We start from the raw sequence: 12,500 nt of genomic DNA on the forward strand, positions 1-12,500 counted from the left end.
TCTCAGATTGTACCACAGACATTAAACGGATTGTATTTTTCAGCGATGGGGAAGTGCAAGATTAAATGAAAAACTGAATTTGGGGCTCAGTTAAGGCCAGTTGTTAACAACTTATTTGTGTGTGTTTTGATGTCGTGATAAAGGTCTTAAATTTCATTCTTAATGGTCTTAAAACGGTCTTAAATTCGACTTGGTGAAACCTGCAGAAATCCTGTATTGGGAGACACATGACTTTTCCATCCATATATGTGTCTTCTCCAAACTGTTACACCAAACTTGGAGGTGCACGTTTGTACCTCTGGATGCTTTAGCATAAAATTTTCGCTTCGCCAACTAGGAGACCCAAACCTGTCCCATCTCCTTAAAGATCTGCTTTCCATGGGTTGAAAGATGTGGAAGATTTCCTGCTATGGAGCTCCAACTCTGTTGAACACTTTTGAGATGAACCTTGACTGCACCCCAGGTCTCCTCACCTCACGTCCATCAGTACCTGACTTTATTAACACTTGGCTGAATGAAATCACCAAATCCACTGAAACATCTTCACAAAAGATTGGATATTATTAGAAGAGCAAATTGGGGCACATAGCAACCTGATGGTCAGATGTCCACATCCTTTTTGTCTATAGAGTTTAGATGTTGCTTTTCCAATCGGATCAACATAATCAGGACTAATTTACAAAAGCAACTTCAAACCTTTCACCAAACATTCAATGTTGAAGTGAAGAGAAACTGCAGACACTTTATTTCCGGTTGAATGATTTCCATTCCATGTGAAAAAGCATGTAAATGCAAATAGGAAGTAAAATCGAATACCTCTGCTTCCTCGCTTGTAAACTCCAGACTCCTGAGGCTCAGTGAGCCACTCGGAGGCGTGAGACACCTGCCTGAGGTCACCTGCAGAAAACGCCTTATGAGATTCTGTGTGTTCTATTGTATGTTATGAGGATAGGAACTAATGAAGAGACTCTATTAGAAGTTGTGTTTGTGTGTGTGTATACGGACCCCGAGTCGGGGTACGGTCTCGGCGTCGTAGTCCAGCGTTCCTGCCCATTTCCTCGTCCAGCAGGGGGAAATGCGGTCCCACCAAAGCCTCCTGATCCACAAAGAATCCTTCAGAGCCGAAAACACCAAAACCAGCTCGGTCCAATTCATCATCCCTAATGAGAAGATGGAGAGAGAGGCACAGACCAAGGGAGCTCAATTATACACATACATATATATATATATATATTTCTAAATACTTTCAAGCTGTAACTTTTATTACTGAAGTGTGTGTGTGTGTGTGTGTGTGTGTGTGTGTGTGTGTGTGTGTGTGTGTGTGTGTGTGTGTGTGTGTACCTGTGTCCATAAGCTGGGGAGAGTATAAACACATCATGTCCTGAGGGTGTGTCCAGACCAGGAGAGACTCCCTGAGTGCTGGGGGGTGTGGTAGACTCGCTACATGGACTAGTGGAAAGTGGCTGGAGGACCAACACACACACACACACACACACACACACACACACACACACACACACACACACACACACACACAGATATTTACATCAATTATGCATAAGTTCAGTAAAGTCAGTTCTGACCTTACTCAGCTCCCACATTCCTCACCCCTTACCTAATCTGAACCTTTTTGCCTTCCACATTCATGCATATTTCAGCTCGTTAATGCAAAAAAACTCACTCCATTTTTGGTTTGTGTTAGGAAATACCGAAAGCGCAGTGTGTATTACATGCTCATAAATATGCCAATTAAACCGAAGCAAATTTGCTAAAAGTTTAAAGCTTATGTGTGAAGTGTATCAGCCTGATCTAAGCGACTAAAGCAAAGCCAACTAAGAGGAAAAACAAACCAAATGGATAAATAAATAAATAAATATAGATATTTGTGTGTGTGTGTGTGTGTGTGTGTGTGTGTGTGTGTGTGTGTGTGTGTGTGTGTGTGTGTGTGTGTGGTTATGTGTGTTTGATTTCGTCCTCCTGTGAGGAATCAATATATAGCACATTATCACCAGTGCTAGCACAAGCTCCAACAAGGATCATCAAAGACTGCACACAGGGGAGAGCAGACACATGAGTGTATACACACACACACACACACACACACACACACACACACACACACACACACACACACACACACACAGACATACATACATTCTGACTATGAGGCTAAACATGTTTTTACTAAATCCGTCACCATCAAAGGTGACATCAGAGCACCGCGTCTGCATCTATGTCAGTCAGTCTCTTGGTAACCATACAGAGCATAGCAACAAGAGCTTCCATAGCAACAGAGAACGATTTGATGTATTATACAAACCATAAATGTGTCTTCCACTTCAAGAGAAGGAGGTGGGCTTTCTCTGTCTGTCTGTCTGTCTCAGTAAAGAAGGTGTGGTCTGTCTGTCTGTCTGTCTGTCTGTCTGTCTGTCTGTCTGTCTGTCTGTCTGTCTGTCTGTCTGTCTGTCCGTCCTAGAGTAGGGTGTGTGGTCTCTCTGTCTGTTCCAATAAAGAAGGCATGGTCTCTCTGTCTGTCTGTCTTAGAGTAGAATGTGTGGTCTGTCTGTCTGTCTGTCTGTCTGTCTGTCTGTCTGTCTGTCTGTCTGTCCCAGAGTAGAATGTGTGGTCTCTCTGTCTGTCTGTCTGTCTCAGAGTAGGATGTGTGGTCTCTCTGTCTGTCTGTCTGTCTGTCTGTCTCAGAGTAGGATTTGTGGTCTCTCTGGCTGTCTGTCTCAGAGTAGGATGTGTGGTCTCTCTGGCTGTCTGTCCCAATAAAGAAGGTGTGGTCTGTCTGTCTGTCTGTCTGTCTGTCTGTCTGTCTGTCTGTCTGTCTGTCTGTCTGTCTGTCTGTCTGTCTGTCCGTCTGTCTGTCTGTCTGTCTGTCTGTCTGTCTGTCCCAGAGTAGAATGTGTGGTCTCTCTGTCTGTCTGTCCCAATAAAGAAGGTGTGGTCTCTCTGTCTGTCTGTCCCAGAGTATGATGTCAGGTCTTTTTGTCTGTCTTTCCCAATAAAGAAGGTGTGGTCTCTCTGTCTGTCTGTCTGTCTGTCTGTGCCAGTGATAGATGTGCGGTCTTTTTTCCTGTCTCAGTAAAGTAGGTGTGGTCTCTCTGTCTCAGTAAAGAAAGTGTGTACACATGTTCCTGCCCCTGAGTGTTAGAAATGTGGAACCATGGAAACTACAAAATGCAGGGCGACATGGCAGCAATCTAATACACACACACACACACACACACACACACACACACACACACACACACACACACACACACACACACACAAACATAAGTCTTACCCTCCTGATTTATTACAATAAAAATTACAAAAGATTGGACACTACACTGAAATTAAATTCAATATAATCTAATAAAAGTAACAGCTAACCTGCAGTGCGAGGGGTTTCCAACGGGTGTTCTTGAGCAGGCACGGCGCTGAGCTCAGTGTGTTCTGGGGTCTTTTCTTCAGAGTGAGAACGACACCACTCGGGTCCTCACGCAGAGAATTCACCAAGTTCTTCAACTGCCATCCAACCTGAGTGAGAGCGAAAGAGACATAGAGAAAGAGAGAGAGAGAGAGAGAGAGAGAGAGAGAGAAAGAAAGAAAGGGAGATATTTATATTTATATTTAGAGACAAAAAGAGATATAAAAAGACAGAAAGACAGGAAGGGATAGGGGAATAAAAGAGAGAGAGACAGAGAACGACAAAAAGAAAGCGATAAACAATACAAGATATATTTAGAGGCAACGACAGAGACCATAAAATAGAAAGATACAGAAATGGAAAGAGAGGGAGAGATTTTACAGTTAGAAATGTTATGTTTTATATGTATATTATTTTGTGTCATTTAGTAATCCTTCTGTTCAGTAGTATTAAGTCTGCAGTCATTAGATTGGAGTGTGATGTCTGTAGTATGGAGTGTGTGATGTGAGTATTGTGGAGTGTGTTTTCAGTAGTATGGAGTGTGTGATGTAAGTATGTGGAGTGTGTTTTTAGTAGTATGAATTGTGTGATGTTAGTAGTATAAAATCTGTGAGGTCAGATGTACAGAGTGGGCAGACAGTAGTTTGGAGTGTGATTTCAGTAGTATGGAGTGTGCCATCAGTAGTTTGGCGTGTGATGTCAGTAGTATAGGGTGTGTGGTGTCAGTAGTTTGGAGTGTGATGTCAGTAGTTTGGAGTGTGATGTCAGTAGTATGGGGTGTGTGATGTGAGTATTGTGAAGTGTGATGTCAGTAGTATGGGGTGTGTGGTGTCAGTAGTTTGGAGTGTGGTGTCAGTAGTTTGGAGTGTGATGTAAGTATTGTGGAGTGTGATGTCAGTAGTATGAAGTGTGTGATGCCAGTAGTTTAAAGTGTGTGATGTGAGTATTGTGGAGTGTCATGTCAGTAGTATGGAGTGTGTGATGTCAGTAGTATAAAGTGTGTGATGTGAGTATTGTGGAGTGTGATGTCAGTAGTATAAAGTGTGTGATGTGAGTATTGTGGAGTGTGATGTCAGTAGTATGAAGTGTGTGATGTGAGTATTGTGGAGTGTGATGTCAGTAGTATAAAGTGTGTGATGTGAGTATTGTGGAGTGTGATGTCAGTAGTATGAAGTGTGTGATGTCAGTAGTATAAAGTGTGTGATGTGAGTATTGTGAAGTGTGATGTCAGTAGTATAAAGTGTGTGATGTGAGTATTGTGGAGTGTGATGTCAGTAGTATGAAGTGTGTGATGTCAGTAGTATAAAGTGTGTGATGTGAGTATTGTGAAGTGTGATGTCAGTAGTATGGAGTGTGTGATGTCAGTAGTATAAAGTGTGTGATGTGAGTATTGTGGAGTGTGATGTCAGTAGTATAAAGTGTGTGATGTGAGTATTGTGGAGTGTGATGTCAGTAGTATGGAGTGTGTGATGTGAGTATTGTGAAGTGTGATGTCAGTAGTATGGAGTGTGTGATGTGAGTAGTATAAAGTGTGTGATGTATTGTGGAATGTGATGTCAGTAGTATGGAGTGTGTGATGTGAGTATTGTGGAGTGTGATGTCAGTAGTATGGAGTGTGTGATGTGAGTATTGTGAAGTGTGATGTCAGTAGTATGGAGTGTGTGATGTGAGTAGTATAAAGTGTGTGATGTATTGTGGAATGTGATGTCAGTAGTATGGAGTGTGTGATGTGAGTATTGTGGAGTGTGATGTCAGTAGTATGGAGTGTGTGATGTGAGTATTGTGGAGTGTGATGTCAGTAGTATGAAGTGTGTGATGTGAGTATTGTGAAGTGTGATGTCAGTAGTATGGAGTGTCCGATGTGAGTAGTATAAAGTGTGTGATGTATTGTGAAGTGTGATGTCAGTAGTATGGAGTGTGTGATGTGAGTATTGTGGAGTGTGATGTCAGTAGTATAGAGTGTGTGATGTGAGTATTGTGGAGTATGATGTGAGTATTGTGGAGTGTGATGTCAGTAGTATGGAGTGTGTGATGTGAGTATTGTGGAGTGTGATGTCAGTAGTATAGAATGTGTGATGTGAGTATTGGGGAGTGTGATGTGAGTATTGTGGAGTGTGATGTCAGTAGTATGGAGTGTGTGATGTGAGTATTGTGGAGTGTGATGTCAGTAGTATGGAGTGTGTGATGTGAGTATTGTGGAGTGTGATGTCAGTAGTATGGAGTGTGTGATGTGAGTATTGTGGAGTGTGATGTCAGTAGTATTGAGTGTGAAAGTCATGTGGATGCTCAGTACTTAGTCAGTAGATTTACTCTTTTTGTCACCATGATCCTATTATTTCTACACTTTTTATTCCTGCTGTTCGTTTTCATGGCATGAAGAAGAACACACGCACACACACACACACACACACACACACACACACACACACACACACACACACACACACAGAGCTCATTTTCTATTCAGCTCGCGCCGTAACGTTGCATAACACTGCAGTGTAGCTGGTGTATTGATTAAACCAGAAGCTGAAAGGAGGGGGTGAAAGACACAGGGCACTGTGTGTAAATGTAGACACTCACACACACACTCACTCACACACACTCACTTACACACACTCCACACACTCACACACACACACTCCACACACTCTCTCACACACTCCAGGCTGAAACAGGCAGGCAGCTAGATGAGATTGGACACGTTTTCCATCTGAGCTCGAGGCTAAAAATAGCAGCAATCACTTTATCGAAACGCGACTGAAGCGGCGCTTTGAGACACACTCACATGTGACACGGCCATTTTGTCTTCATGCGCACACCCGCTTTTGCCACGTCTTTATTTCCGCCTTCTGTCCTTGTTCAATTTAAATCCTGTCACATTAGCTCATAGCTGCTTAGCAAGCGTTAGGAGTGACAACTAGCAACATTGGTCAATATGATTTGAAGATAAAAACATTTTCCCCTTCAGAAATCCAGATGTTTTTTGTTTTCTGGCTAGCTAGTGTTAACAAGGAAGAGCTGTGAAAATAAACTGTGAGAAATCCTGTCAGGTTACCTCAAGCTAGCTCACCGAATACAAACTAAAACCCTGTCTGAAACGCTGTTGTGTAAGTTTCTTTGAGGGAACTGGCTGGATGCGAGCAGTAAAGATTGTTTGAAAAATACACAGACTGTCAGAAATCCTGTCAAACTAACAAATAATAATCTTTTTAAAAATATTTATAACGCAAAATAGCACTATGAATATGAACTTATCTTTACCAGTAACTTTTTTGCCTTTAAATTCCTATCAGGTTGGCATCCTATTAGCCATCTAACTCGGTAAAACTATTGACGTTTATAGTTGTGGCTAAGCTTTTTCAGAAACTAGGTCATGATTAGCACCACTGGCGATCAGTTATTCTGTGTTTGCTAGTTGTGTTCAAGTTCTAATCATAAAGAAAAAAAATTCCCCAAATCTTATATTGTGGCGCATGAAAATGAAGAACATTGATCAATATTTTCCTGGGAAACCCAGATTAGTTGTTATCGAATGTTTTCTAGCTAGGTAATGTTAGCAGTGAAGATCAGAAAAATGCTTTTAAATCTGGTCAGAGATCTTGTCAGGTTTGCTTGAATGCTAGCTAGCTGGCTGGCTACAGCCTTAAAACCCAACTATCCATATGGACGTAGCTTTTGTCAGGTAGTTTTATAATCCTTAGTACATTTTGTAAACATTTATAAGAAATCACGTCAGATTTCCTGTCAGGTTAGCTTGATTTAGCCAAGTAGAGACGTCTAGCACTAACAATGACTTTAAAACTTTCTTTGATTCTATAATAAACTTAAAAACACACCGAAAAAAGTCTTAAAGACCCTGGTAAGCCTGGAAAAATGACTGTAATGTGACTGATAGTAATAATTTTAGCGGTAAATCAAAAACGTGGTGCCTTTTTTTACCTTAACCTTCTCCCAGGTTAGTCATCACATCAGCAGCTCTCAGTCCGGGAGGGTGAAGGTCAATACATGGGTCTCCTGAGATTCCTTTTTGAGCTGCTGCTCACGTACAAAGTCAGGAGGAGAGAACTTGTGAACAGAGAGGCGCTATAATAAGCTAACGCCGCTCTGATCAATGTTGCAGAAAGGCATGTCGTTTCTTTTCAACTCAAGACAAAGATCAGTTTCTGATGGACTCAGGATCCCTCATGTGATCGAGTGAAACTTTAGACAGCTATGGCAGAATGGAGTCTAGAGCCTGAGATTTGGCACAAATCTGTATTCTGAGCTTTAGATTTAGTCTGAATCTCCGAGCTTGAGTCTAGGGTATGTGTGTCTGGAATCAGAGCTTAATATTTTTGGATTGAGTCTGAGTCTTGAGCCTGAGCCTGGATCTTAGAATCGACCCCTATGCTTGGAGCCTCGAGCCTGGAATCCGTACCTGAGTCTGGAGCCTAGTATCTAAACCTCAGTCTGGAGCCTGATATCTAGGCCTGTTTCAGGAGCTTTAACCTGATATTCGGCCATAATATGGACCCTGAGCCTGAACCTGGAATCTAAGCCTGAGCCTGAAACCTGAAAACTAAGCCTAAGCCTAAAAACTAAGCCTGAGCATAGAATCAAAGCCTGAGCCTGAAAAACTAAGCCTGAGCATAAAATCAAAGCCTGAGCCTATAAATCTAAGCCTGAGCCGGGAACCCGAGTTTAGGCAAAATTTCTGCAGTGCCCAATTTTTGTAAAAGAACATTAAATTGAATGTATGCAGTGTTTCTTTTATGAATAATTGAGACACATTTGATATTCAAGCAAAAACAAAGAAACACACTCACACACACACACACACACACACACACACACACACACACACACACACACAAAGCATTAGTATTACTTACCACAGTTTGGTAGTTGACCTGAATGACCTCATCACCCGCATGGATCTTCTTACAGATGTCAGCAGGAGACTACGTTCAGCCAGAGAGGAAAAATGATTGAAGGCAATTAAAACACAAGCAGATATTAATAAAGATTTATATTTTATTTCTGTTATCTCGCTGCCTAGTCATGCTAATTAACAGAGAGCAACGGTGTCCTTTCAAAACGTACAAGAAATTTAGTCCGGTCCTTAAACTGAATTTTCTCTCATATTTGTGAAAAAAATGATGTGGTCTGTTTTAATCTGAGCAAAAGTAGCGACAATGCTAACAATTTTGAAACGTGAACGCTAACGTAGCAAAGAAAAACAAACCATGCAAGCTAATTTACATTTATTTAAGGTACATAAATGTAAGTAAAAATGTTTCCTAGCAAGCTAGCATCAAAACCTTAAAATAAAAATCTAACAAAAAAGAACAGATCTGAGCAGAATCCAGTGCAGTTGTGTTTACTTCTGCTTTTAGCTCGTTTTTCACAATAAGTTACTGCACTTTATAGAAATGCACACTTTGTGTCCCAAAGTATTAGGACACCGGCCTTTTCCACCCATCTATAGTTCTTCCCCTAAATGTTTCACAAAGTTTGAGGTAGAGACCTGTACTCCCTTGGGAATACCGTGGGACCCGACGCAAACCAGTAACAAGATTTAATTGGTGAATGCGGGTGCCGGCAGTAAAACACTGGTGTGTGTGGGTTGTGGGGGAATAAAATAATTTGCAGGATTTCTGCAAAATGGTGTTAAGAATAGGGTTAGCACATAAACTCTCGCGTGGTTTATGTGCGGTAGACTACTAGAGCACACCGAGGCACAACGTCTGAGGCGCAGGACAGGAGAATCACCGAGTGCTACAGATATCACTTCATTATTAAAGAAAGGAACAAACAACACAACAAAACCGTGGCCTTTTTTTAATATTTTTGTTGATGTTCTATGTTCTGAAAAGCTCTTTGTTCATGTCCATGTTCATCATTTACACAAAATGTCAAACTCAAATAAAACATTCATGTTCAAAAGGGATGCACGTGAAATGAAAAAGCGAAGTAGCACGGAGAAGCTCTATATAGAAGGATCTATATTTTTGCGAGAGCGGTAAAAATCCGGCCCTTCTTGGTCTCTAGTTTGAGGCACACAATTGTACAGGACATCTTTAGATGCAGTAGCATGAAAAATTCCTTTCACTTGAACCAGAAGACCCAAATCTGTTCCAGCATGACAATGCAAACCCTGTGCACAAAACCAGCTCTATAAAAATCTGCTTTTAATGGGGATGTTGGAGTGGAAGATGCTATAGAGCTCCGACACTAATGAACACCTTAGGGATGAATGAGAACGCTGACTTCACCCCAGGAACCTTATCATGTTTTCACCTACCAGTACCTGACTTTATTAACACACTTGTAGATAAATGAATCTGCACAAAAATTTAATGGAACATCTTCCCAGAAGAGTGGAGTTTATTATGGGGTCTAAATGTAGATGTGTGTGTGTGTGTGTGTGTGTGTGTGTGTGTGTGTGTGTGTGTGTAGCGAGGAATACTGCAATAGTCATAACATTTAGAAGAAACAGAGAAATATAAGTCGGATGACCGTGAGCGATGTATCGCATGTCCCACGGATATCAGTTTGTTATTGATTATCGGAGAGATGACTCGGCAGAAATCTGATATAGCGATGCGACATTCTCTCCAGCGTTTATTTTCTCTTTTTGTTTTTGTCAGCGGCTCGGACCTCAACAGAGCTTCAAGTCACAGGGCACGCACATTGATATTGTATATGATTGTTTCTCTAGTGACTAACAACAGGAACTAGCCTGTCTTTAAAAGCACAATAATATTATTGTTAGCGTCCTCGTAAATGTAGCGTTCTATGGATAAAAACTCTTAACTACTTTTAATACGTACAATATTTTTAGCGCCTGAATGGCATAGCAAGACGTTAAACTGAAACGCTAAATCAAAGATCAAGAAATGACTTCCAATCCTGTCACGTTAGCTTAAAAGGCTAGCTACGGACCTAAAGATGATCTGTGTGTAAGCTCGTAGCTCTTCTGTAGAAAAATTATCATTCTATCAAAGGCGCATTCATGCTAGGGTTAGCGTAAAATTTTGTAAATATTTCTGAGACATCCTGTCAGAAATGCTAACAGATTAGCCATATGGGACTCAAATACATGTTTGCATTTCCAAACAAGGGCTTTGTCTGCGATGTGCGATCTGTAAAAAACGTGGTGATGTGTGATTGACGGTTTAGCTTACGATTTGATGATTATCTGATATATGGTGCTGAGCGTTAGCTTTGAACTCACGTTCTCGGTGGTGCCGGTGATCACGTGTAACCCGTCATATGTGGATTTAATGTACATTCCCTGAGAGGCAGAAAGACAGAAATAGAGGAAGTTAGGAACGTCGCTCCGGCTGCTTCATGCTGTTGCTAAGCGTTGTTCTTTACTCACCAGACCCTCGTTGGGCAAGACGTTGGTAAGGTGGACGACCTCCAGGTGGGCAGACTGCGACACCAACGAATCAGACGACAGGGAGATGATGTGCTCGCAGATTCCTGACAAAGTTTTACACTGAGAAGAAGACGAACATAATCAATAATAGTGGGATTATTGGTGTTATTAGATTAGCTGTGATTAGCTATAAGAGAGATTCAGATAGGTATGAGATCAGGTATAGATGAGCTACAACTAGCTTAGCGAGATTAGCGCTGATTAGAAATGGGATTAGTTTTGAGAGTCTTGTATCTTATATTTGTCAGAAGATTAGCTATTAGAGAGCTATGACTAGCTATAAGATTGTTAATTTATCTTCTCAATCGATGAGAAGCGATTGTGCTAATTCTTGCCCATACAAGACGTGTCTTTCTGATCATGAACTAGGGTTAGGGCCAAAAAGTAGGACACTGTTTTTTCTTTTCTTTTTACTTGTTTTTTTTTTTCACACAAACAAAATTCAGATGCAGTACAATGAAATGTTCACTTCCCCAAGTAGACGACCCAAACCTGTTACAGCTCCATAAACAGATCTGCATTCCAACCCTAGTGAAGACCTTTGAGATAAATGTGAACACTGACTGCACCCCAAGAACCTCCTCACCTCACCTACATCAGTACCTGACTTCACTGACACACGTTCTTGTAGCTGAATGGGTCTCCACAAATACATTGAGTGGAACATCTTCCCAGAAGAGTGGATCTTATTATAACAGCAAATGAAAACAATGTGGAATGAGATGTTCAAAAAGTGGCACATAGCAACCTTACAGTCAGGTCTCCACAAACTTTTGTTTATACAGTGTAGCAAATGCTTTTTTTTGGCAGCTAGTACTTAGACATCTTGTGTGTGTGTGTGTGTGTGTGTGTGTGTGTGTGTGTGTGTGTGTGTGTGTGTGTGTGTGTGTGTGTGTGGCTGGCTACAGATACAGTGTCCTCATTTCTTGGTTTTTTCAATTCTCTCTGTTCTTACTTCAGAAAAAATCATCTGACCTGCTTTTCTGCCGCTCTTTTATTTATGTAAGCTGCAGAGCAACCAAACACTCGAACTGATCTCTCTCTCTCTCTCTCTCTCTCTCTCTCTCTCTCTCTCTCTCTGTTCTATAAAGGCATTAATAGCTTTGCAAAGAGCTCAAGGATAAAGCCTTGAGGATCTGCATAATTCACCATCATTCAACACACACACACACACACACACACACACACACACGCCTCTGAATCTGAAGGAGAAAAAAAGGTAGAAAAAGATTCCATTTTTATTCTTCGCGCTTAAACTGAACTTGCTTTAAAGTAATGAGGACACTGTTGCTAAGCAACCAGGACATACGAACACGCCGCATGGAATTTAGCTAACGACTGAACTAGCGCAGCGTGTCTTATATAGATGGTTTAAAGATGCGTCAGGTTACAGGAGGGACAAATGAACAGAAAGCTGTCAGGGATGTCAGCATTTACATCGAGTGTGTTGGAAAAGTCTGTATGAGGGTATCTGTGAAGTTGTCACGTCTAGCGTAAATGGCTAATTGAACTCCTGTTGGTACGGCCATATTGAAAGAGTGACGTGCACAATTTATAATAGGAAACTTAAAGGTTTGTGGTTTGTGGATCTAAGCTGGAGCTTGGAGTTTAAGCCTGGAGACAAGAATTTAAGCCTGAGCCTAAGATTGGCCTACGCTT

General features: G+C 41.3%; 1 protein-coding gene across 1 annotated transcript in view; it reads right to left on the reverse strand.

The window, feature by feature from the left end:
• LOC310720390 (connector enhancer of kinase suppressor of ras 2) overlaps positions 1-12,500 on the reverse strand; it is a 35,690-nt gene that overhangs the window by 15,598 nt on the left and 7,592 nt on the right. Inside the window, exons 6-12 of the mRNA XM_083530919.1 lie at positions 10,782-10,901; positions 10,635-10,694; positions 8,290-8,358; positions 3,382-3,528; positions 1,342-1,463; positions 1,006-1,160; positions 817-897 (exon numbers count right to left, since the gene is read on the reverse strand). Coding sequence (XP_083387045.1) covers positions 817-897; positions 1,006-1,160; positions 1,342-1,463; positions 3,382-3,528; positions 8,290-8,358; positions 10,635-10,694; positions 10,782-10,901 — 754 coding nt within the window. The remainder of the gene's footprint in view (positions 1-816; positions 898-1,005; positions 1,161-1,341; positions 1,464-3,381; positions 3,529-8,289; positions 8,359-10,634; positions 10,695-10,781; positions 10,902-12,500) is intronic.

The sequence above is a fragment of the Silurus aristotelis genome (assembly GCF_946808225.1).
Source record: "Silurus aristotelis genome assembly, chromosome: 26".
In the NCBI taxonomy this organism is placed as follows: Eukaryota; Metazoa; Chordata; class Actinopteri; order Siluriformes; family Siluridae; genus Silurus; species Silurus aristotelis.